A 27313-nucleotide genomic window follows, 5' to 3' on the forward strand; every position below is an offset into this window, starting at 1 on the left:
AGATGAAACCGATCAGGGTGTTACACTAAGTTGAACTCGAATTCAGATTGAGAGACTGAAAAATAGCTTCTATCTCAAGGCCATCAGACTGTAAACCAGCCATCACTAACACAGAGAGGCTGCTGCCTACAAACAGACTTGAAATCATTGGCGACTTTAATAAATTGATCACTAGTCACTTCAATAATGTCACTTTAATAATGTTTACATATCTTGCATTACTCATCCCATATGTATATACTCTATTTCATACCATCTATTGCATCTTGCCTATGCTGCTCGTTAACTGCTTATATAACTGCCATATATTTATATGTATATATTCTTATTCCATCCCTTTACTTAGATTTGTGTGTATTAGGTAGTTGTTGTGGAATTGTTAGATTACTTGTTAGATATTGCTGCACTGTCGGAACTAGATGTCCAAGCATTTCGCTACACTCGCAATAACATCTGCTAACCATGTGTAGGTGACCAATAAAATTTTATTTGATTTTGAAATCACGCAGTTCCACAATTGCCCAGTAGGTGGGGTTGAGACCGCACTGAGACCGGCGCACCTCAACTGTCGCATCACCTTTTTAAGGAAATGTTGTAGGCTAACCAGGGGTTGTCATGTATGTCAATCTATTTTATGAAGAGATAAGGAAGTGACTTTCAAGCTTTTCATCATAGAATATCCTTGGCGCTGTCATGGAGTAAACGCGAGAAGAACCTGAGTGGACTATCACCTGTGGATTCATTTGAACGGCAGCGCTGTTTTCAGCATAAACCGAAGTCAGACGGAAGTTTTCTATTGACAGTTTGAGAGATGAGATGAGGCTCACCCAAATGAAACTTGGATGTATTCTGGCTTGTGCTTTTCTCTCTCTAACCTGGTTTACCGCTCATAATAGAAATGGTAAGGTGTTGCACATGTCACATTATTCCGTTTACATTATGATGTATTAGGCTACACACTTTTCTCAAAAGGTTAAACCTTGTACATAACTGAATTCAGTTTTCTATTGTTTTCAAATGGTAATATTTTAAGCTAAATACGTGATAAATGGAACCTTATAAACTGGGTGGTTCAAGCTCTGAATGCTGATTGACTGACAGCCGTGGTATGACAAAACATTTATTTTTACTGCTCCAATAACATTGGTAACCAGTTTATAATGGCAATAAAGCACTTAGGGGGTTTGTGGTATATGGCCAATATACCACGGCTAAGGGCTGTGTCCAGGCACTCCGATGCATTGTGCCTAAGAACAGCCCTTAGGCATGGTATATTGTCCATATACCACACCCCCTCGTGTCTTATTGCTTAATTATACAATGGGTGGGTCTAATCCTGAATGCTGATTGGTTAAAACTGCATTCCAGCTGGTGTCTATAACACAAGTTACCACTGGCTAAATCTATGACATTAAAATGCCTATTTACTCTGTTCAATCTGACTGCGCAATCAGCTGTCTCATCAGCCCAGCCAGGCAATTTATAAACTTGGTCTCCACTATAAAGAGCATCTAGACATTATCACACATTTCTTTTAGACTAACATTTAGTGTTCAACAGCAGAGATTTGTATTAACCTTGCTGTCTGTCTCTCCGATATTTGCAACATTGTTTCAATATTCAAATTCGATCTCCAGGATGAGACAGATAAGCAGGCAGCGTTTCTTAGCCAATCGAAATCATAAATCGTCTGGCATCATTTTTATGGATATATACAAAGAAATGTCAATTGAAAAAAGGTCAAACGAAACGAAGTGCAGCTAGTTTGCACTCTCTCCAGCTTCAGTTTTAAGTGATTGTGTTAGCTGTGTTGTTGGCTAGCTCTTCTGAACAACAGTGTCCTGACAAGTGAGCACATTTTCTATGCCAGGAAAAATTGCGCCTCATCAAATAAAATTTGATTGGTCCCATACACGTGTTTAGCAGATGTTATTGTGGGTGTAGCGAATTGCTTGTGCTGCTAGTTCCGACAGTGCAGCAATTTCTAACAAGTAATATCTGACAATTTCACAACAAATATCTAATACACACAAATCTAAGTAAAGGAATGGAATTAAGAATATATAAATACATGGATGAGCAATGGCAGAGCGGCATAGACTAAGATACAGTAGATAGTATAGAATACAGTAAATACATATCAGAAGAGTAATGCAAGATATGTAAACATTATTAAAGTGAATAGTGTTCCATTATTAAAGTGGCCAGTGATTTTGAGTCTGTGTATGTAGGCAGAAGCCTCTCTGTGCTAGTGATGGCTATTTAACAGTCTGATGGCCTTGAGATAGAAGTTGTTTTTCAGTCTCGGTCCCAGCTTTGATGCACCTGTTCTGATCACGTCTTCTGGATGATAGCGGGGTGAACAGGCAGTGGCTCGGGTGATTGTTGTCCTTGATGATCTTTTTGGCCTTCATGTGACATTAGGTGCTGTAGGTGTCCTGGAGGGCAGGTAATTTGCCCCCGGTGATGTGTTGTGCAGACCACACCACCCTCTGGAGAGCCCTGCAGTTGTGGGCAGTGCAGTTGCCATACCAGTCGGTTATACAGCCCGACAGGATGCTCTTAATTGTGCATCTGTAAAAGTTTGTGAGGGTTTTAGGTGACAAGCCAAATTTCTTCAGCCTCCTGAGGTTGAAGAGGCGCTGTTGTGCCTTCTTCATCTCACTCTGTGTGGGTGGACCATTTGTTTGTCAGTGATATGTACGCCGATGAACTTAAAACTTTCCACCTTCTCCACTGCTGTCCCGTCGATGTGGATAGGGGGGGTGCTCCCTCTGCTGTTTCCTGAAGTCAAGGATCACCTCCTTTGTTTTGTTGACGTTGAGTGCGAGGTTATTTTCCTGACATCACACTCCCAGAGCCCTAGCTCATTGTTATGGATGTATCCAAATACATGTCACTAGAAAACAGCTAAAACTAATGCAAAATCAGCTACTTTGCTGTTATTCTCGCTGGACTTTTTGACGTGACTGTAAGTTAGCCGTAGTTGGCTTGTTAGCAAGCAAGGGATATGAACGTTGCCAGCCAATATGGCAATGGAACATTTAGAACGAACGAATGGGTTATGTCCATATATACAGAACAAAAAGATTGAACAACTGGGTCGTGTCTCTGGCAACCAAACCGATAGAACGAACAACCAGGCGGCTTGGGTAGCAACCCTAGATTTTTGTCGGCACTATATCTTGTGGAAGGATGAAATAGTATGAATAAATAAACATTTTATGAAAATATGTAAATGATAATTTGAATGTTAGTAAGCCATTGTATGAAAGTGATAATGCCCTCGAAGCCGTTGTTTGGAGAATACATTGGCACGGTTTGCCAATATAACAACACCCGTGCCATTATATCCGCCAAACAACGGCTTCGAGGGCATTATCACTTAATTGTAAATTGGGTGGTTCAAGTCCTGAATGCTGATTGGCTGACAGCCATGGTATATCAGAACGTATACCACGGGTATGACAAAACATTTATTTTTACTGCTCTAATTACGTTGGTATCCAGTTTATAATAGCAATAAGGCACCTCGGGTAGTTTGTGGTATATGGCCAATATACTGCGGCTAAGGGCTGTGTCCCGGCACTCCTTATTGTGTCGTGCATAAGAACAGCCCTTAGCCGTGGTATATTAGCCATATGCCAAACCTCCTCGGGCCTTATTGCTTAGTTATATTCAGTCATATAGGTCTACCTAGAATTTTAATGGTTCTCATCTAGATGTATTGCCATGATTCTGCAACACCAGGGATCGCGTTTATAAACATTACATAAGTACAAAATATACCCCAAAATGTGCGTGCGCCAGTTTTAATGCAAAAGTTGGCATTTATTTAAAAAAATATCTTGATGTGAGAATGTGCTCACCTCCCTGCAAACCTTAGACCATGTGTAAGCACATCTGTTTTAGTGATTGAAATAATCATTGTATTGCAAGCTGGTAAGTAAATACAAATACAAATACAAATAAAAAACAGGAAAAAATATATTAACAATGCAGCCATGAGTGAGAAAAGCGACAATCTGTTTTATAATTTTAGAATCTAAAATAATTAGACATAGGAATCTTTTTTCTATTTTATTTTCATAACCAATGCAGAATATATTCTCACCTTTTCTAGCCATGATATTCCCCAAGGACCCATACAACAAATAACCATGCACATCTCTCATTTAATTGGACCTAGTAGCCTGGTAAATAGATAGACTATATGTATTTCAAATTTTGCAATATCATAGGCAGCATGGTTTATAATACCTGTAAAACAGTCTAATTTAAGAGCTGATATTTTATATTGAAGTAAGCCTATGTAACAAGTTTCAAGTTTGTCACGTGCACAAGTACAGTGAAATGTCTTTCTTGCTTGCTCTTTCCCAACAATGTAGTAATTAATATCAGTAGTACTATAAAAACAAATAGTCAAGTTGTACAAAAAACATAATTAGAAATTCAGCTTGTAAATAGAACTGTATACTGTAAGTACTGTGATTGCATTCTTTGACTAGCCTGCCCTACAATGTTTCAGAATTTGGACAGTCCATCATATTTAGGTTGAGGGAAAAGTCAATTTAAAACATTGGTGAATTAAAACGTTCTGCTGACAGGTCCACGACAATTTGCAATTGTTTTCTCGTTCAGAAACTGACAGTCATTTTCCAGATACAGAATAAATAACTGCTAAAAATGAAAACATTCTGCCAACACATTAAATAGACCGATAGTTTAAGGAAAATATTTGACAGTATGGGTAGGCTACAGTAGGCCTATTGCTATGCGATAGGTGTCATGCCCTGACCTTAGAGAGACGTTTTATTTCTCTATTTGGTTAGGTCAGGGTGTGATGTGGGGTGGGCATTCTAGTTTCTTTATTTCAATGTTTTCTATTTCTTCGTTTTTGGCCGAGTGTGGTTCCCAATCAGAGGCACCTGTCTATCGTTGTCTCTGATTGGGAATAATACTTAGGCAGTCCTTTTTCCCTTTTTCATTGGTGGGATCTTATTTTTGCATTGGTTGTTATTTTGCCCTGCAGAACATCATGTTCGTATTTTGTTTTGTTGTTGCAGGTGTTCATTAAATAAATAAATAGAATGAACACGTACCACGCTGCGCTTTGGTCCACTTCTTCCCATGACGATGTATACCTTGCACAACAAACATTACTTGGCTACTCAAAATCCTTGATCTGGCCAAACGCTGCGCCAAGCTCACGGGCGTTAGTTTCTTCTCTGCAATGAAGTATGTAGTGAAACAATAGAGCAGCAGAAGAATTCAGTTTGAATCATCAGGCAACAACAAATGCTTAATTTGCTCTCTCGTGGGGCCACCAGTGAAGCACACAGAGTAAAAGTCATGATGACTTTATACCATGGTACCAGTTTTACATGGTTTAATACTTCAAGATGGCGCTGCAGACGGCACCCCGACAAGACTAGGTTGATGAACAAATAAACTACCTCTACCCTCCGTTCTGTTGGCGAACGTTCAATCACTAGAGAACAAACTGGATGAGCTCGGCTCGAGACTATCCTAACAACGGCACATGAAAAACTGTAATATCCGATGTTTCTCAGAGTCGTGGCAGAATGAAGACATGGATATACATCTTGCTGGTTTTTCTAAGCATTGTCAAGTCCGGATGGCAGACGCGGGTATGAAGAAGGGAGGAGGGGTACACAATCTCTAAGGAAGTTTCACATTTTTGCTCGCCTGAGTTACAATACATCATGATAAGCTGCAGACCATACTATTTACCAGGAGACTTTTCATCTGTATTTTTCCTAGCTATCTATTTACCACCACAAACTAATGCTGGCACTAAGACCGCATTCAACAAGCTGTATAGGGCCATAGTCAAACAAGAAAATGCACACCCAGAGGCGGCGCGTCTCTTGGCCGGTGATTTTAATGCAGGGAAACTGAAATCCATTACCAGTATGTCACCTGTGCAACTAGAGGCGACAAAATTATAGATCACCTTTACTCCACACACAGAAATGCACACAAGGCTCTCCCTTTGGCAAATCTGACCATAACTGTATCCTCCTGATTTCAGTTTACAAGCAAAAACTCAAAAAGAAAGTACCAGTGATGCGCTCAATAAGGAAGTGGTCCGATGATGCTAAGCTACAGGACTGTTTTGCTAGCACAGACTGGAATATGTTCCGGGATTCATCCGATAACATTGAGACATTTACCACATCATTCACCGGCTTCTTTCATAAGTGCTTTGACGAAGTCTTCCCCACAGTGACCGTACGTTTATATCCCAACAAGAAGCCATGGATTACAGGCAACATCCACACTGAGCTATTGGCTAAAACTGACACTTTCAAGGAGTGGACACTTATGCGGAAGCTTATAAGAAATCCCTCTACGACCTCCGACAAGCCATCAAACAGGCAAAGCGGCAATACAGGACAAAGGTGGACTCCAACTACACCGGCTCTGACACTCGTTGGATGTGCGCAAGCGAAATGCCTTGTATGCTCGCTTCAAGGCAAGCAACACTGAACCATTGGTTACGAGGACACATACTTGGAGCATGAACTGACCAGCTGGAAAGTGTCGACACTGACATTTTCAACCTCTTCCTGACCCAGTCTCTAATACCTACGTCTTTCAAGCAGACCACCATAGTCCCTGTGCCCGAGATAACCTGTCTAAATGACTAGCGCCCCATAGCACTCACATCTATAGGCATAAAATGCTTTGAAATGCTGGTCACAGCTCACATCAACACCATCATCCCAGACACCCTGGACCCACTCCAATTTGCATAACACCCCAACAGATCCACAGATGACACAATCTCTATTTCTCGTCACACTGCCCTCTCCCACTTGGACAAGAGGAACACTTATGTGAGAATGCTGTTCATCGACTACAGCTCTGCGTTCAACACCATAGTGCCCTCCAAGCTCTTCACTAAGCTCAGGACTTTGGGACTGAACACCTCCCTCGGCAGCTGGATCCTGGACTTCTTTACGGGCCTCCCCCAGGTGGTGAGGGTAGGCAACAACACATCTTCCATGTTGACCCTCAACGGGAGTCCCTCAGAGGTGCGTGTTTAGTCCTTTCCTGTACACCCCGTTCACCCACGACTAAGTGGCTGCGCACGACTCCAACACCATCATTAAGTTTGCTGACGGCACAACGGTTGTAGGCCTGATCACTGACAATGATGAGACGGCCTATAGGGAGAGGTTTAGTGATGTGGCAGTGTGGTGCCAGGACAACAAACTCTCCCTCAACGTCAGCAAGACAAAGGAGCTGATTGTGGATTACAGGAAATGGAGGTCCGAGCGCACCCCTATCCACATCGACGGGGCTGTAGTGGAGCGGGTAGAGAGCTTCAAGTTCCTCCGTGTCCACATCACTTAGAAATGAACATGGTCCGTACACAACACAGTCGTGAAGAAAGCACGACAAATTCTTCTTCCCCCTCTGGGCTGAAATAAATGGGCATGGGCCCTCAGATCCTCTTGACTGGCTGCATCACCGCTTGGTATGGAAACTGCAAGGCACCTGACCGTAAGGCGCTACAGAGGGTAGTGCGTACGGCCCAGTACATCACTGGTGCCCGAGCTCCCTGCCATCCAGGACACCTATACCCGGTGGTGTCAAAGGAAGGCCCTAAAAATGGTCAAAGACTCCAGACACCCAAGTCAGACTTTTCTTGCTGCTACCACATGGCAAGTGGTACTGATGCACCAAGTCTGGAACCAACAGGACCCTGAACAGCTTCTACCCCCAAGCCATAAGACTGCTAAACAGTTAACCAAATAGCTGCCCGAATTTGCAACTCTTTTGACTCATCACATATGCTGCTGCTACTGTTTATTATTTACCCTGTTGCCTAGTCACTTTACTCCTACCCATATGTAAATATCTACCTCAATTACTTCGTACCCCTGCACATCGACCCGGTACTTGTACCATGTGTACTGTACAGCCAAGTTATCGTTACTCATTGTGTATTTATTCCTTCTGTTATTATTTTTCCATTATTTTTCTATTTCTTTCTGTATTGTTGGGAAGGACCTGTAAGTTAGCATTTTACTGTTAGTCTACACCTGTTGTTTACGAAGCATATGACATACAATTTGACTGATTCTGATTCAATGACTTAAAAACCACTAGCGTGTGAGTTCCTTGTTGTCTGGGGAGCACCATTCCTTTCCTGCTTTAGACGTGTAACCCAGTAACTAAAACACCGGGTTTGTTCTTTGAGGAACTATGTGGTATGAATGGGGTTGTCATGGAAATCACGGCAGTGGAACGGGACTATGGGAAGATTAGCCTATACCTTTTGTTGTCCTGCACCCAACTACTCAGTACATTTGAAAATTTGATGTCAATGGAGCTTTTTCAAATACATACTTTCAAACATTGACTTGTAACTGTTATACTCTCTCTTGCTCTCTCATTCTCTTCTTTTCTCTTTCTGTCATGCAACCGTATGGGTGCGTGTGTATGTGCCTGTCGGTATGTGTACACGTGTGTGTGTGTGTGTGTGTGTGTGTAGATGAGGATGAATCCCCCCACCACCCAGATATGATCCAGCTGTATGAACGTCTGCTGGCTGCAGAGTTCAGGGGGGAGCTGCTGTCCAGGGAGCTCAGCAGTGTTCTGACCAGCCTGGGGAACCTCACCATACCTAACAACAACTCCTCCACTAATATCCCAGGTGAGGGGAGAGAGTTATCATGTTATCATCAGTGTACAGTCGCATCGCAGGTGACAGTACAGCCATCCCACTGGGCACACACAGGTTGTATCAACGTTGTTTCCACGTCATTGTAATTCAATTACGTTGAACCAACAGAATGTACAGTACCAGGCAAAAGTTTGGACACACCTACTCATTCCAGTGTTTTTCTTTATTTTAACTATTTTCTACATTGTAGAATAATAGTGAAGACATCAAAACTATGAAATAACACATGAAATCATGTAGTAACCAAAAAAAGTGTTAAACAAATCAAAATATATATATTCTTTAGATTCTTCTTGCCATTTTCTCAACCAGCTTTTTAATGTATTTTTTCAATTTAATTAGGCAAGTCAGTTAAGAACAAATTCTCATTTACAATGACGGCCTACCAAAAGGCAAAAGGCCTCCTGCGGGGACGGGGGCCTGGGATTTAAAAAATAAATACAGTATAGATATAGGACAAAACACACATCACAACAAGCGATACATAACACTACATAAAGAGAGACCTAAGACAACAACATAACAAGGCAGCAACACATGACAACACAGCATGGTAGCAACACAACATGACAACAACATGGTAGCAACACAACATGACAACAACATGGTAACAACATGGTAACAACACAACAACAACATGGTAGCAACACAACATGACAACAACATGGTAGCAACACAACATGACAACAACATGGTAACAACACAACATGGTAGCAGCACAAAAACATGGTACAAACATTATTGGGCAAAGTCAACAGCACAAAGGTCAAGAAAGTGGAGACAACAATACATCACACAAAGCAGCCACCACTGTCAGTAAGAGTGTCCACGATTGAGTCTTTGAATGAAGAGATTGAGATAAAACTGTCCAGTTTCAGTTTGAGTGTTTGTTGCAGCTCGTTCCAGTCGCTAGCTGCAGTGAACTGAAAAGAGGAGTGACCCAGGGATGTGTATGCTTTGGGGACCTTTAACAGAATGTGACTGGCAGAACGGATGTTGTATGTGGAGGATGAGGGCTGCAGTAGATAGCTCAGACAGGGGGGAGCAAGGTCTAATAGGGTTTAATAAATAAGCAGCAACCAGTGGGTCTTGCGGCAGGTATACAGAGATGACCAGTTTACAGGGGAGTATAGAGTGCAGTGATGTGTCCTATAAGGAGCATTGGTGGCAAATCTGATGGCCGAATGGTAAAGAACATCTAGCCGCTCGAGAGCACCCTTACCTGCCGATCTATGAATTATATCTCCGTAATCTAGCATGGGTAGGATGGTCATCTGAATCTGGGTTAGTTTGGCAGCTGGGGTGAAAGAGGAGCGATTACGATAGAGGAAACCAAGTCTAGATTTAACTTTAGCCTGCAGCTTTGATATGTGCTGAGAGAAGGACAGTGTACCGTGTAGCCATACTCCCAAATACTTGTATGTGGTGACTACCTCAAGCTCTAAACCCTCAGAGGTAGTAATAACACCTGTGGGAAGAGGGGCATTCCTCTTACCAAACCGCATTACCTTTGTTTTGGAGGTGTTCAGAACAAGGTTAAGGGCAGAGAAAGCTTGTTGGACACTAAGAAAGCTTTGTTGTAGAGCATTTAACACAAAATCAGGGGAGGGGCCAGCTGAGTATAAGACTGTATCATCTGCATATAAATGGATGAGAAAGCTTCCTACTGCCTGAGCTATGTTGTTGATGTAAATTGAGAAGAGCCTTGGGGTACTCCCTTGGTGACCGGCAGTGGCTGAGACAGCAGATTTTCTGACTTTATACACTGCACTCTTTGAGAGAGGTAGTTAGCAAACCAGGCCAAAGACCCCTCAGAGACACCAATACTCCTTAGCCGGCCCACAAGAATTGAATGGTTCATGCGGTAGTCACCTGGAATGCATTTCAATTAACAGGTGTGCATTGTTAAAAGTTAAATTGTGGAATTTCTTTCCTTAATGCATTTGAGCCAATCAGTTGTGTTGTGACAAGGTAGGTGGGTATACAGAAGATAGCCCTATTTTGTAAAAGACCATATTATGGCAAGAACAGCTCAAATAAGCAAAGAGAAACAACAGTCCTTTATTACTTTTAGACATGAAGGTCAGTCAATCCGGAAAATTTCAAGAACTTTGAAAGTTTCTTCAGGTGCAGTCACAAAAAGCAAGAAGCGCTATGATGAAACTGGCTCTCATGAGGACCACCACAGGAGAGGAAGACCCAGAGTTACCTCTGCTGCAGAGGATACATTCGTTAGAGTTACCAGCCTCAGAAATTGCAGCCCAAATAAATGCTTCACAGAGTTTAAGTAACAGACATCACCTGTTCAGAGGAGACTGCGTAAATCAGGCCATCATGGTCGAATTGCTGCAAAGAAACCAGTACTAAAGGACACCAATAAGAAGAAGAGACTTGATTGGGCCAAGAAACACGAGCAATGGACATTAGACCAGTGGAAATCTGTCCTTTGGTTTGATGAGTCCAAATTTGAGATTTTTGGTTCCAACATACGTGGGAGATATTTATGTCAGAGTCAATAATGTACCAGTGCTTTCTGATAATGTCCTTAAATACATTCCCCAATGGTGAATTCCAAGAGCTCTTCCTGAGTCCCTGTATAGATCAGGAAAATATAATCCAAATATATCCGAATGAGGAGAATATTGGGGAGAAATGGGTTACGGTCTGGATTCAGCACCACATGTTTTCAAACATTCCTAGATGTAGGTTAGCATAATTAGGAGCCATAGTGCTCCCCATCGCTGTCCCTTTGGTCTGGAAGAAAAAGTCTCCTCTGAAGAGAAAATAGTTAGAGGTTAGTACCAGTTCAGTCAAGTCCACAATACAATTGGTGCTGGGAAGAGCATTAAGGGTCGTTCATTAAGGTAGAACTTGAGGGCCTTAGATCTTAATGGGTACATGCTTTTGATCAATGGTGGAATCTTCCCGATTTCTCGTTGTCTCTCTCTCTCACCCCCTCTCGCTGCACTTTTGAGAAGTCAAGATAAAACTGTAAGCAATGTCAACAACGCTAAATGATTGTTTTATGTCTGACCGTTACTTGTGTGTTTGGTTTGGTTTCTGGTGATGTGGAGTGCAGAAGGACCGATAAAGAGAAATCTCAGTCTGCTGTCCAATGCCTACCTCTACCTGCCCCACCTACGGGACCACCCAGACAGCCTGATTCCTAACGTGGTCCTGGGACAAGGCCGAACTGGAGGTGAGCGACGAGTCATGTAAAAATGGCTCTGGGTAAACGTGTCCTCTTTGACAAACCAGAGGGGTGTTAAAGTGAGAGGCTACAGAGCTTGGTGTGGTTTGCTAGTGTCAGTCTGTACTGTAGCCCGCAGCCTGTAACCCCTCCTGCCACCTCACCCACCCTGCTCAGTGTTGACTTTATTCCAGTGATTGGTTTACTTTAGTGTGTGTGTGCGTGTCTGTGTCAGTGTCCCTGGTATTGGGGATCCCTACAGTGAAGCGTCAGAAGCAGAGCTACCTGGTTAGCACCCTGAACTCCCTCCTCTACGACCTTTCACCTTCTGAACGGAACGACACCGTCATCATCATCTTTGTTGCTGAGGTAACCTGCTCAGATACCCTGATAGTGGCATATAGAAACACATGGGATGTCTTAGTCAATCAAACTGCTTTTAAAACAAAACACTTGACAGTAACAATAGGCCCACATCATGTCACTTAGTGTCTTTTTTAGATGGTAATCATAAAAATAATTTACTTTTTAGTTGGGGTAATGTAGCTTGAGGTGGGAAGACTACGGTCTGGTCTCTGCCTCGGGTCAAATCGACCTATTGTTATTAAAGCAGAATATCGAATGATTATGATGGAAAAAATGTAGTGATTCATTCTCAAAGAAAGACCTGCTAAACCTGTTGTGTGACCGTGCCTTTCAGAAGCCTAGGTACAGTATGTATGTTATCACACTACACACCTAAACTACAGGAATGGACGAGCACATTATGAGAAATACCTGTTCTAGATTTCCAGTTAAGTAACTCATTCTAAAGACCTCAGATCAAACTATGCAGCCCAAAACCATATGTCTATCGAAGTACATGGCTCTTATATAGCCCTCAAATTCAAATTTGTACTTTGAAACCTGTTGCACTGCTTTTTTTCCATTCTTCCCTTCTAATCAGGGACTGATTTAGACCTGGCACACCAGGTGGTTGCAATTAATTACCAGGTTGAACAGAATACCAGCAGTAGTCTGGAACTCGTAGGGTAGTATTGGAATACTTCTGGTATATAGTATGCGCAAAAAATGTATTATAATCTTGCTAGCCAGGACACACTCATTGTCCCAATTTCACTAAAATCATTCAAATCAATAAATCATAGTGCGTTTTTGGGCTCATTCAGTAGTTTTTGCCTGATTTAGGTCTAATCATGTTGAAAAATATTGTTAATAGTACCATTTATATTCCTAAAACATAAGTAGAAAAGTATACTGTTGCTGCTTCCTGTCGTCATGTATTTTTGTGTGTTAAAACACACATTTTCCATGTCCAAGTTTATAATCAATATTTTGAAATAAGTGATATGATGATATATTGAAGACAGATAAATACAAATTACTCCCTATACACACGTGTCACACTTGTGTTCAGATTGCTTGTATTTTGAGAAATTAGTACCTTAACTGCCCACGCATCGACATTTACCAAGCGGTCACTCCAGACTGAAATCTACTGTAATCAATATCGTGCGCAAATGAATCTCTCACATCGATATTGTATGGAAATCAGTGGAACCAGGACAATTCGCTGCCGTTACATGTGCCATTGGCCCTCTTCTGAAAGACAAACCACTATACTACATAAACAGTATATACCTGCCGATACATAAACCTGTAGTAGCCATTTGTCAACTCATGTCCTTGTGGGACAGTGTTTACAGTAGATATGGCCAATATGAAAAAGGACACTTTTGACTGGATAATTTTTAACAAATCATCTCTCCACAGGAAGTTCTAAATAGTGACACAGATTGACTCTCATTTGAGTGATAGCTTGACTGTCAAATCCATGTATTTGTTTGTGGCTAGCGGCTTTTATAAAGAAAGCACCCCAAATTCCCCTTGCCATTTGATCTAAGTCCTGCGATGGACAGGCGTGTATGATAAAATCAACAGTACCAAACCAAAGATATGAATCTGTTTTAATGCAGTCAATTTACTGTGCCTTTAGAAGGTATTTTCACACCCCTTGAATTTCTCAACATTGTGTTGTGTTACATCCTGAATTTAAAATGTATTAATTTCAGATTCTGTGTCACTGGCCTAGACACAATTGAATTAAAAATGAAAAGCTGAAATGTCTTGAGTAAATTAGTATTCAACCCTTTTGTTATGGCAAGCCTAAATACGGTCAGGAGTATAAATTGCTTAACAAGTCACATACTAAGTTGCATGGCCTCACTCTGTGGATTAATAGTGTTTAACATAAATGTTTAAATGACTACCTCATCTCTGTACCGCACACATACAATTATCTTTAAGGTCCCTCTAGTAACATTACCTCATGTTTCATCTACATTGATTCTACTGCACACACACACCCCTCTAGTAACATTACCTCATGTTTCATCTACATTGATTCTACTGCACACACCCCTCTAGTAACATTACCTCATGTTTCATCTACATTGATTCTACTGCACACACACACCCCTCTAGTAACATTACCTCATGTTTCATCTACATTGATTCTACTGCACACACCCCTCTAGTAACATTACCTCATGTTTCAGGTTCACTGGATTTCCTCTTCTCTCATTTATTTCCCCTTCTCTCTGCATCTTTATTTCAGACGGATACAGAATACGTCGACAGTGTAGCAGAACTCCTAGAGAAGAAGTGAGAAGTTTTGGTAGTTTGTGATTGTAATTTGACTGCTGTTGGCTATGTTTTGTCATTTGACTGTTGTTGGCTATGTTTTGTCACTGTTGTTGGCTATGTTTTGTCACTGTTGTTGGCTATGTTTTGTCACTGCTGTTGGCTATGTTTTGTCACTGCTGTTGGCTATGTTTTGTCACTGCTGTTGGCTATGTTTTGTCACTGTTGTTGGCTATGTTTTGTCACTGTTGTTGGCTATGTTTTGTCACTGTTGTTGGCTATGTTTTGTCACTGTTGTTGGCTATGTTTTGTCACTGTTGTTGGCTATGTTTTGTCACTGTTGTTGGCTATGTTTTGTCACTGTTGTTGGCTATGTTTGGTAGTTTATAAATGTTTTCCTGTGTTTTTTGTAGTTTGACTTTTGTAGTTGATCTGTTTCTTCACGGTGTTTTGTAGTTTACCTGTGGTTGTGTGTGGCTGTAGTTTTCCTAAGGATGTGCACTCAGGCCTGTTGGAGGTAGTGTCCCCTTCTCAGTACTTCTACCCCAACTTCAGCAGACTCAGGGAAACCTTCGGAGACTCCAAGGAGAGAGTCAAGTGAGAAACGGACTCATGCACAGTCCAACACAGTCCAACACATACAGACTCGTGGTCTTTCAATCATGAAAAAAAAATAACTGAAATCGAAGTCTAGCACGTCACATCCTGTGCACCTGCAGTAAGTGGTTTGTGTTGTGGTTGTGGTTGTGGTTGTTTTCAGATGGCGCACAAAGCAGAACTTGGATTATAGCTTCCTGATGCTCTACGCCCAGGAGAAGGGAACCTATTATGTACAGGTGGGGTCAGAGTTCTACCTCTCGGATTGGTCAGTCAGTCTGAAATCATATTCATTTATTAACACATCCTCATTAAAAATGTGTATTGTCAGTTGGAGGATGACATCGTGGCTAATCCCGGTTACTCTCAGACCATGAAAACATACGTCAGAAAGCTGGCCACCGATGACTGGATGTTCCTGGAGTTCTCTCAGCTCGGCTTCATCGGTGAGTCTATGCTCTTCTGTGAAAGTGTCTGTTCTCAGGGCTTCTGGAGGAGGGCGTAGTTAGTAAGGCAACTGTGGGAACTAAAGCAGATGAACACACAATTTATTTATTACCTTTATTTAATGAGGGAAGTTACTGAGAAAAACACACACTCACAGATGAGAGTATGTACAGGTGTATGTGGATAAAATACACTCATGACTCTCCCTTCCTGGACAGATACAAGGCCCTCCCTTCGTCAAATCGGGTCACACACAGCACCTGCTCCTCCCCACTTATAGGCAGAAACTTAAATCAGGAAACACCCATGGTAAGGACTGTTCAACGTTGGTCTGACCAATCGGAATCTATGCTTCAAGACCGTTTTGATCACGCGGACTGGGAAATGTACCGGGTCACCTCTGGGAATAGTATCGACGTATACACTGACTTGGTGACCGGGTTCATCAGGAAGTGCATAGAGGATGTTGTTCCTACTGTGACAATTATAACTTGGATAGATGGCAGCATGTTCCTACTGTGACGATTAGAACAAAAACTGGATAGATGGCAGCATTCACACAAAATTTTAAAAACGCGAATCACCTCTTTTAACCACTGCAAGGTGACTGGGAACATGGACGTGTACAAACAGACCGGCTATGACCTCGATAAGACAATCAAAGAGGCAAAACGACAGTACAGGGATAAAGTGGAGTCGTAACGGCTCAGACACAAGACACATGTGGCAGGCACTCCAGACAATCATGGATCATAAAGGGAAAGCCAGCCACATCGCAGACACCGACACCTCACTCCCAGACTAGCTTCTTTGCCCGCTTCGAGGAAAACAACAGAGCTACCGAAGTGAGCGCCCGCAGGTGGTGAAGGTAGGAAACAACACCTCTGCCACGCTGATCCGCAACACTAAGGCCCCACCACGGTGTGTGCTCAGCTCCCAGCTCCCTGTTCACCAATGACTGCGTGGCTACGCACGTCTCCAACTTAATGATCAAGTTTGCTGACGACACAGTGGTAGGCCTGATTACCAACAACAAAGAGACAGCCTATAGTGAGGAGGTGAGAGCCCTGGCAGAGTGGTGCCAGGAAAATAACCTCTCCCTCAACGTCAACAAAATGAAGGCGCTTATCGTAGACTGCAGGAGACAGCAGAGAGAGCACGCATCCAAAATCTTTACGTTCCTCAGCGTGCACATCACTGAGGACCTGAAATGGTCCCTTCACACTTCAATCTCAGGAGACTGAAGAAATTCTGCTTGGCCCCTAAGACCCTCACGAACTTCTACAGATGCACCATCAAGAGCATTCTGTCGGGCTGTATCACTGCCTGGTACAGCCCAACGCATCACCGGGGGCACACTGCCTGCCCTACCAGGACATTTACAGCGCCCAGTGTCACAGGAAGGCCAAGAAGATCATTAACGTCCTCAGCCACCCGAGCCACGGCCTGTTCACCCCACTACCATCTAAGGTGGAGACATTACAGGTGCATCAAAGCTGGGACAGAGAGACTGAAAAACAGCTTTTACCTACATGCCATCAGCCTGCTAAACAGTCACCACTAGCTGGCCTCCGACCGGTACCCTGCCCTGAACCTTAGCCGCTGTTCTAGCCGGCTACCAGCCGGTACTCTACCCTGCACCTTAGATACTGCTGCCCTATGTACATAGATAGTCATTGAATGCTGGTCACTTTAATAAAGTTTACATACTGTTTTACCTAAATCATATGTATATACTGTTATAGTCATGGCTCATTATCTTCCCGTTCTGGGAATATTGCTCGCTCTGATATTTCTTAATTTGTTGTTTGTTTTTTAACTTTGTGGATTATGTGTGGATTGTTATTGTATTGCTAGATATTACTGCACCGTTGGAGCTAGAAACATAAGCATTTTGCTGCACCTGCAGTAGCATCTTTAAATCTGTGTATGCGACCAATACACTTTTATAGACTCTTCTTCACTTCGGTTATTCTCCTCACAATGTCTTAGGTAATTTTACTTTATTTATTGCGTATGTGTGTGTTTTATATCTTTATCAGGCAAGATGTTCCGAGCCCGTGATCTACCAATGATAGCAGAATTCTTTCTCATGTTCTACAAAGACAAGCCCATTGATTGGCTGTTGGACCACATCCTGTGGGTGAAGGCTTGTAACCCAGAAAAAGATGCTGTGAGTTGTGCACAACAAAAGAAAGAAAGTGATTATATAATGTAGAGTCCAAACTCATCAAACTTGAGTTTGTGAGTCAACTATTCCTTTATTCAATTGAGAGTTGATGGGTTTTTCATCTTGTTTTGTCCCATCCAGAAAGACTGCAACCTGCAGAAGGGCCTGCTCAAGCTGAGATATAAACCCTCTCTGTTTCAACATGTAGGCCTTCACTCCTCTCTGCCTGGGAAACTACAGAAACTGAAAGTAAGCACTTTCTCCGTCTCTCTCTCTCTCTTAACCCCTCTCTCTCTCTCCCCCTCTTGTTCTACCCCCTCTCTGGTGTGTGTTTGTGCAGGATAAAGACATATAGTGGAAGTTATAATTAAAGTGTCTCTTTTGTCCAGGATAAGGACTTTGGGAAGGTGCCACTGTTCACAGCCCACACCAACCCTCCAGCAGAGCTGAGCAGTAGTCTGAAGCACTACCAGCAGCACACCCTGGAGAGGGCCTACAAGGGCCAGGACTTCTTCTGGGGCTTGACCCCTACCGCCAAGGACTTCATACTGCTCAGCTTCCCACAGCCACGCAATGTCACCAGGTCAGTGGACACCACAGGTGGCCGGTGACACCTCAATTGGGGAGGACGAGCTCATAGTGATGGCTGGAATGGTATCGAACAAATCAAACATGTTTTCCATGTGTTTGATACCACTCCGTTCCAGCCATTATTATGAGCTGTCCTCCCCTCCACAGCCTCCTGTGTTGGACATACACACACAGGAATTAAAACTCCAACCACAGGTCACATTTTAAATATTGCCTACTTGACGCTGACCCCAGTTCCATCTGTGTACCTGCTTGTATAAAGGTTGTGGAACAGACTTTATGGGTTGTCACTGTGTTTCCCACTTGTCATAGTCATTATCAAGATGGAATCCAGTAGGTCATGTTTGCCCTGCCCTAATAGCACAGAGCAGTGTTGTCTCCTAACCCTCTAGACTAACACGTTTGGCCGTGTGTGATCGTCATCAACACACTGTGATTAGACACACAGTGAGTATCTTCATGAGCATGTTCGAAGGCCGCAGCATATCACCCTACATCCCACTGCTGGCTTGCTTCTGAAGCTAAGCAGGGTTGGTCCTGGTCAGTCCCTGGATGGGAGACCAGATGTTGCTGGAAGTGGTGTTGGGGGGCCAGTAAGAGGCACCCTTTCCTATGGTCCAAAAAAATATCCCAATGCCCCAGTGCTGTCTTTCAGATGGGATGTTAAAAGGGTGTCTGGACTCTGTGGTCACTAAAGATCCCATGGCACTTATCATAAGAGTAGGGGTGTTAACCCTGGATAAATTCCTAATCTGGCCTTCATACCATCATGGCCACCTAATCATCCCCAGTTTACAATTGGCTCATTCATCCTCCCCCCTCCATTCCCCTGTAAATATTCCCCAGGTTGTTGCTGTAAATGAGAATGTGTTCTCAGTTAATTTACCTGGTAAAATAAGGGTTAAAACAATAGAGATTAAGGTAATGACTTGACATTTAAAAGGGTCAATTAGTGTAAAGCTCTCCACTTTATTGTGATGATTTCAAGCACGAGAGGGATATTCTTTGTTGGCCAAACCAACTGGTAATAAATAGGTGATTTTGTCTCTCCAGGTACCTGTTTCGCAGCGGAAACATCGAGAACAACGGAGACCATTTGTATAACACCACCGTGGCGGTGCTCCCTAGTGATGTGAGTGCCACGGAGGTCACACTAACTGCCAACAGTGTTTGTGTGTGTGCGTGTGTGTGTCATGGAGCTGGTCTAAGAGACTCTGGCTCTCAGGTGTTAGGTCCTGGAGACTAAGTAACAAGGTGACAGGAAACGCCAACCACTACATGCTATCTGCTAACACGCTGATGGCCTGTGTGTGTAACGGGAATTTCCAGGTGAACAAAAAGGAGAGCAGTCATTGATAAAATTCAGTACGACACTCCCAGAATGGAAGCATAGAAAATGTCTAACATCCTCTTGGAGACAGGCCCTTTATATCCTAATCAGACTGTACCAAAATGTTCTGTAAACATCAGCCCGGGAGACTGCTACAGAATCACACAGTGTTCATAGTGTCATCAATAGAATAATAATCAGTGTGTCCTTGGTACCTTCAGTAGCTCTGTCAATCACTGTCAACAGATATGAGAATAAACCATAACGTTCAGTAACTAGTCTAGTGACCGTCAACCCGCACACAAATTAGTGTCACAAATAGAGCACGGGACATCATGTATAAATATGCTAAGCACTGTGTTAATTACTCTTAACTGAATGTGAACTTTATTCATCTTAAATATTCCCATTAGTAATCTTAATGTAAACCTATGCAATCGCCGTATGCCTTTGGAGGACAACAGAGTTATACACTAATGCTAGTAGATACAGGTTGTGTCAAAGTGCTAGGGTTGTGTGACTATTTAAATTGAAAGTGTGCTAGTGTAACGGATGTGAAATGGCTAGCTAGTTAGCGGGTACGCGCTAATAGCATTTCAAATCGGTTACGTCACTTGCTCTGAGACCTGAAGTAGGGTTTCCCCTTGCTCTGCTATGTACCAGTAGACGGGCTTTTGTGGAGCGATGGGTAACGACGCTTCGTGGGTGACTGTTGTTGATGTGCGCAGAGGGTCCCTGGTTCGCGCCCGAGGTCGGGGCGAGGGGACGTACTAAAGTTATACTGTTACATTGATGCTGTTGACCCGGATCAATGGTTGCTGCGGAAAAGGAGGAGGTTGAAAGGGGGGTGAGTGTAACGGATGTGAAATGGCTAGCTAGTGTGTGCAGAAGGTCCCTGGTTCGCGCCCGTGTCGGGGCGAGGGGACGGTTTAAAGTTATACTGTTACACTAGTTCAATGACTGTACTCCCTAGAACTTTGTCTTTCTTAGTGGTTGTTTTCCATAGAACTATGCAATTGTTGCAGAGCTAGTCCATATTTCAGTGATTATGGGATAGTGAAGAAAATACATTGTAACAATGTTCCCTCTAAACTTTTTCAGCACCAAGCAAATTTCAGGTCTGCTCAGCGCAAATGTGGAAATTCAGTGCAACGTCCAGCGCGCGTTTACTATGAACACTGAGGCTGTACCCCACTTTAAGCTAGTTTTTACAGTTGTCAAGTAGGCTACTGTGACTATTTGATCATAAATGTAGGCCTACCAGAGTGGCCTACCATCAAAAACAATTTGTGCAACAATTTTAACATGGAAATAGCTGTTCTATCGTTCAGCCTACAGTAGCAGCTAATGTGTGGTGTTCAATGTAGGTCTACATTCCATGAGACTTAAAAAAAAAAACACGCAGGTCTTGACATGCTTCAGACAAGGTGACTGAACATGTTGTTGTGTTGTTTGATGTAAGAAACAGCTTTACAAAATAAAATGCATTATTATTCCCATAGCATTATTACAGAGAATCAGACAAATTATGCTACCCTCTGCCTATTGGCTTATTCAAGCCTGGCTGAAAATACAACACTGCCCCTTTAAGACCAAAACAACGCTCTTTATCTGACTCGCTTTTTAAAGATGTCTAGAAATGTACATGTTTTCGGCACTAGTAGAAAGCAGTCACTCCCCTGTTGCTGGCTACAAATTATCTATAACTGGGCTAGTAAGTCACTAACTAACTAGCAAAGGATATAAAACAAAATGTGCACACGTGGCTACGTGCAGCTCTAGCTTTGATCCCAAAACAAGCGCATCTACTCACGACCGCTCATGCTGTAAACACAGTCCAGTTCAAAGTAAATGGCACAGATCCATTTATGGCAATGGTCTAATTGCATATAGGCCTACTGCAACTCGGATTTGTTTATTCCACACCGGTCTGTGTCGAGTACAGGCTGAGTAGTGCGTGTCAGTGCAATAGAATCCTACTCCGATGTGTTCTGCCTACAACAGAATCTTTTGAATAGTTAGTTTTGTTTCGGTATGTTGCATTGAATGTGGCTAATATTGCATTGATTCGATCACAATTGCCACAGTAAAAGGAAACATTGATAGTATTAACTGGGAAAACTCTAGAACAGTGGTCACCAACCTTTTCTTAGTCAAGATCACTTTGAATCAAAATGCAAGCCGAGATCTACCGTTTTTTTTTTTTAACATTACTTTAAAAAAAATAAGCCAATGCAACATTATCCATACAGTAGCAATGAGGTTTGTGCAGTAAGCTTTAGGCACAATACATTATCACCGCATATTGGCTTTGCTTGAATTGTCCTGCCAATGCATTGTTGTTCGGGACATTTAAAAATATATATTTCAAAACTTGAGGTAGGCTACAGTATGATCACACTGGTAATAGAATCGTTGTTGTATTACTTGTGAAGCACAGCTGAGTGAGCATACATTTAAATAATTAGCTTTTATTTTACTGGGCTGATGGTGCCTTGATCTGATGGTCAGTCTCAGCGGAGGGAGAGAGCAGCAGACTGAGGGTTCCCCTCTCAACATCCCTCCACTCTCCCTTTCCTCCACTGACCAAAAAGGGACCCTGTCTTCCAGCTGATGGCGAAACTCGAGTCGCACCGCATTATTTCTGCCTCATGCACAAATTCATGTTGTTACTAATAATAACAACGCTAATAATAATAACAACAACGCAAGCCTATAGATACACTTTGCTACTCATTTATTACTGCTGCAGTGCTTGTTGTAGCGCTGAGTGGAAATAGGAAGAACACACATTTTATGGCTTATAAAAGTATTAAATACAAATTGTTGACAGTGCAGTAAGAACGTAAACATGAACTCACTCATAAAAACAGCATCTCTTTGCTCTATTTGTTGACAGTCTCTCTCTAGTCTTGGTTTTAAACGTTTTGAAATCTCACAGTATCAACTTTGCTGTAGCGTTCTTTTATGCCTGCTTCGTTACTGCAGACAGACATAGTCATCTGAGCCATCCGATTGGCCAGAGGTACAGTGCCTTGCAAAAGTAGTCATCCCCTTTGCCGTTTTTCCTATTTTGTTGCATTCACCCTGTAATTTAAATAGATTTTTTATTTGGAATTCATATAATGGACATACACAAAATAGTCCAAATTGGTGAAGTGAAATGAAAAAAAATTACTTGTTTCAAAAATAAAAATAAAAAAAGGTATTCACCCACTTTGCTATGAAGCCCCTAAATAAGATCTGGTGCAACCAATTACCTTCAGAAGTCACATAATTAGTAAAAGAAAGTCTGCATATGTGCAATCTAAGTGTCACATGATCTCAGTACATATACACCTGTTCTGAAAGGCCCTAGACTCTGCAACACCACTAAGCAAGGGACACCACCAAGCAAGCGGCACCATGAAGACCAAGGAGCTCTCCAAGTCAGGGACAAAGTTGTGTTGAAGTACAGATCAGGGTTGGGTTATAAAGAAATATCAGAAACTTTGACCATCCCACAGAGCACCATTAAAACCATTATTAAAACATGGAAAGAATATGGTACCACAACAAACCTGCAAAGAGAGGGCCGCCCACCAAAACCAGGCAAGGAGGGCATTAATCAGAGAGGCAACAAAGAGACCAAAGATAACCCTGAAGGAGCTGCAAAGCTCCACAGCGGAGATTGGAGTATCTGTCCATAAGACCACTTTAAGCCGTACACTCCACGAGCTGGGTTTTGGCCAGAGAAAAGCCATTGCTTAAAGAAAAAAATAAGCAAACACATTTGGTGTTCGCCAAAAGGCATGTGGGAGACTCCCCAAATATATGGAAGAAGGTACGCTGGTCAGATGAGACTAAAATTGAGCTCTTTGGCCATCAAGGAAAATGCTGTGTCTGGAGCAAACCCAACACCGCTCATCAACCCGAGAACCTTATCCCTGTGGGGATGTTTTTCATCAGCATGGACTGGGAAACTGGTCAGAATTGAAGGAATGATGGATGCCGCTAAATACAGGGAAATTCTTGAGGAAAACCTGCTTCAGTCTTCCAAAGATTTGAGACTGGGACGGAGGTTCACCTTCCATCAGAACAATAACCCTAAGCATACTGCTAAAGCAACACTCAAGTGGTTTAAGGGGAAACATTTAAATGTCTTGGAATGGCCTAGTCAAAGACCAGACCTCAATCCAGTTGAGAATCTGTGGTATGACTTAAAGAGTGCTGTACACCAGCGGAACCCATCCAACTTGAAGGAGCTGGAGCAGTTTTGCCTTGAAGAATGGGCAAAAATCCCAGTGGCTGGATTTTCCAAGCTAATAAAGACATACCCCAAGAGACTTGCAGCTGTAAATGCAGCAAACGATGTCTCTACAAAGTATTGACTTTTGGGGGGGTGAATAGTAATGCACGCTCAAGTTTTCAATTTTTTTGTCTTATTTCTTATTTGTTTCACAATAAAAAATATTTTTCATCTTCAAAGTGTTGTGTTGTTGTGGAAATCAAATGATACAACCCCCCCCCCAAAATTATTTTAATTCCAGGTTGTAAGGCAACAAAATAGGAAAAATGCCAAGGGGGTGAATACTTTCGCAAGCCACTCTAACTCAATAGTGCACTTGATTTGCTCTCTGGGCCCACCGGGAAGGCAGAGTTCAGACACATGAAATAGTTCAAAATGGAAACAGTTTGCCTACCTGGTGTGCAGGGCAGCTGAATCGGGTGCACCTATCACCAACAGCCCGAGACGAATAAAAACAAAATAAGAACATAAGGCTTTATCGTTGGGTTTTTTACAGAATTGTTTGGCGATCGACCGATTGGTGACCACTGCTCTTGAAAGTTGAGTGAAGTTCAATCTCGTGCTTCTCTCTGTGGGCTGATAGTCCCGGGGGAGCTCTACTGCAAGCATGCGCAGTTTAGAGGGAACATTTATTATAACATGGTGTAACGTGTGTTTTTCCTCTCCAGAGCTCAGTGAGAGACAGACTGGTGGGTGGCCAGTCTCCTCAATACAAAGGATCTTATGGAGGCTTCATAGTGATTGGTACATGAGTTTCAATATTCTATATCATTACTAGGACAGGAGTTTTTACTGAACATATGACATGACCAGGAAAAACTATTTAGGGCCCAGAGTAAGGGGAGAAACTCCCATCTAATATTATTACCCAAACACTTGTCAGAGGCAGACACAGCTCCATCAAAGTGTTGTTCTGTGTATCAGGATGATTCTGAATCATAGAAATACAATGACTAGAATGATCACTCCCCTTCAAGTCAAGGTACCATGATGTGTGGATCAGCAGCCATAATGAGTATACCAATGGGCTATGTCCCACTGTGGGCTGTTTTGTACATGACTGGTTGTACTGTTATAATATACTGTATATTCTGCCAGGTGTTCAGAATAATGCTACATTCAGGTAACTGATATGTTTTAAATGTTTGAGTCATGTTTGTAGGTTGCTTTGTGGATGGAGTGGCTGAGGGACAGATAGACGCACAGATGCAGCCCATCTCTGCATTACGTCTACTGGTACATAGCGACTCTGACATGTGGGTTCTGCTCAGCGAGGTGAGCTCTGTGTGTGTGTGTGATGTGTATGAGGAAGTGACAGGAAATAGTTGTTTTATTAGTCAGTCTCAATGATTGAATAGATTTAAAGGTGTTTTGAAACCGCTTCTAGGTGCTCCACTAAAAGAGGAAGAGGACTTGTTTCACCAGAAAAACATGTCACATTCCTACTTAGTTCCCTCTAAACTTAGAGGGAACTTTGAACTTATTCACAATAACAATAAGTGTCCTTGGTACCTTCAGTAGCTCTGACGTCAACCTCTATCAACAGATATGAGAACAAACCATAACATTCAGTCACTAGTCTAGTGACAACCCATACACAAATGAGTATCACAAGTAGAGCATGGGAAATCATGTGTATTACAGAATGGGAAAACATAAGTATGTTAAGCATTCATTATGTTAATTAGTAATAACTGTGGGGGGGGGGGGTTATTGATGCGTACAAGAGTGTGTCTGTGTACTTATGTAATGAGTGATGACAGTTTGAATTGAACATACTGCAGGATTACATCAGCTAAGGTTTGGTTAACGCTCATGCTTCTCTCTGTCTGTCAGATATTTATTCAACTTTAAGGGGAAGAGATAGGAGAAACCTTGGAGGGCATGCGCTGCTGGCCTGTAACTCCACACCTGGATAAACAGTGACCTCTATTGGACATAGACAGTCAACGCAGTTCCTCCAAGCACCTCACCTGCTACTGTATGGAAGCACATACACACACACACACACACACTCTGTGGATGTTCTCTTTATGCACAACGGAGAATTCTTCAACCTTTGACTGTAATGTGAATCTGGAGGAGAAAGTGTGTTTTTCTGTTGCTAAATGAGTATGTCAATCAACTTGAGCACATCTACATTTGTGGAAGACTTTATACTGGGCACCAGCTTTCAGCTGTGGCTTTTGTCTTAGTTCTCTAGAGAAAAAACATGATTAACATGTACAGGGCTATCTATGGTAGGTTCAGTGAGAGGTGAATGGAATGATACCCTCGGTGAGTAATGGATGCAATGTACTGTGTTGTGTGTGAGAAAAAATATACACTGGTGCAATTGTTTATATTAGTGTATTATTGACACTGTTTACACAAGTGTGTGTGAGTTCATGTCTCTGGCCAAAATGCTGTAGATCAAGTTCAATTCCTCAAGTAGCTTTTTTGCCATAGGTGGATTTCTATGTAAATCTTCTGTTGTGTTTCTGGTACTGAACTGCTAGTTTCAATGTGGATCACTGGAGAGCAGCCACTCCACATGTATATACAGTACATATGTGTTACTATGTGCTGTAAATAAAGAACAAACATGAAAGCATTCTTGAATGTGTATAACAATTTAACTGCTTGGCAAATTCTATTTCTTCCCCCCAACCCTTACAGTAGATAGAAAACACAGGTTACCGCTACAAACAAGAACATTGTCTGACATTACAGTACTTACTTATATTCACAGATGTGACCAAGTTGATGAGTAGCATTTGCTCAGTCAGGTCACAGCTAATGTTCCCCAGCAGGGGGCACAAGTATAGCAGCTGGGTCAACTCAACAATCACTTCTATGGAGAATATATGGGGAGATTCTTAATTGGTAATCCTCTCCTCCGGATTTGAAAACACTTCCTCGTTAGCCGGTGGGAGAATACATCCGTGTATCATCGGCTGGAGGAGGCAATCAAGGAGAAGGGCAAACTCCTCATTTCGCCTTATAACGAAGACACTCCTACATACTGCGACCACTAATCAGTTTCCAGCTCACGGAGGACTGAGGATTCGAGGAGAGGACAGACTTTTTCCATATTGAGAATCTCCCAGAGAAATTACGCTTATCCAATTCAATGGATTGACTTTAAAAAGGGAATGACCTTCAATCTAGGGATTTGTTTGTCAACTGAATATCAGGCTACAACAGGCCCCAGCAGTGTGCCAGAATTTGAAATACACTGCTCAAAAAAATAAAGGGAACACTTAAACAACACAATGTAACTCCAAGTCAATCACACTTCTGTGAAATCAAACTGTCCACTTAGGAAGCAACACTGATTGACAATAAATTTCACATGC

At 42.3% G+C, this 27313-nt stretch overlaps 1 protein-coding gene across 1 annotated transcript; it reads left to right on the forward strand.

Annotated features, from left to right (window-relative positions):
* The first annotated feature begins 589 nt into the window (after positions 1-589).
* On the forward strand, positions 590-26588 carry LOC129858074 (alpha-1,3-mannosyl-glycoprotein 4-beta-N-acetylglucosaminyltransferase B-like). The gene is made up of 15 exons (XM_055927005.1): positions 590-901; positions 8528-8689; positions 11799-11918; positions 12145-12278; positions 14527-14573; positions 15036-15149; positions 15313-15388; positions 15481-15595; positions 17639-17769; positions 17908-18015; positions 18156-18349; positions 19411-19489; positions 24644-24719; positions 25138-25250; positions 25812-26588. Exons 1-15 carry the CDS (start codon positions 817-819, stop codon positions 25827-25829), a joined length of 1572 nt encoding a protein of 523 aa, XP_055782980.1. The 5' UTR covers positions 590-816; the 3' UTR covers positions 25830-26588.
* Positions 26589-27313: the final 725 nt, after the last annotated feature.

The sequence above is a fragment of the Salvelinus fontinalis genome, chromosome 6 (genome assembly GCF_029448725.1).
Source record: "Salvelinus fontinalis isolate EN_2023a chromosome 6, ASM2944872v1, whole genome shotgun sequence".
Lineage (NCBI taxonomy): Eukaryota > Metazoa > Chordata > Actinopteri > Salmoniformes > Salmonidae > Salvelinus > Salvelinus fontinalis.

Coding starts and splice junctions, on each gene's coding strand:
- LOC129858074 (XM_055927005.1), top strand. CDS start 817: ATGAGGCTCACCCAAATGAAACTTGGATGTATTCTGGCTTGTGCTTTT. Junction 12,279..14,526: donor TCATCATCTTTGTTGCTGAG/GTAACCTGCTCA, acceptor TCTTTATTTCAG/ACGGATACAGAATACGTCGA. Junction 17,770..17,907: donor GTAACCCAGAAAAAGATGCT/GTGAGTTGTGCA, acceptor TGTCCCATCCAG/AAAGACTGCAACCTGCAGAA.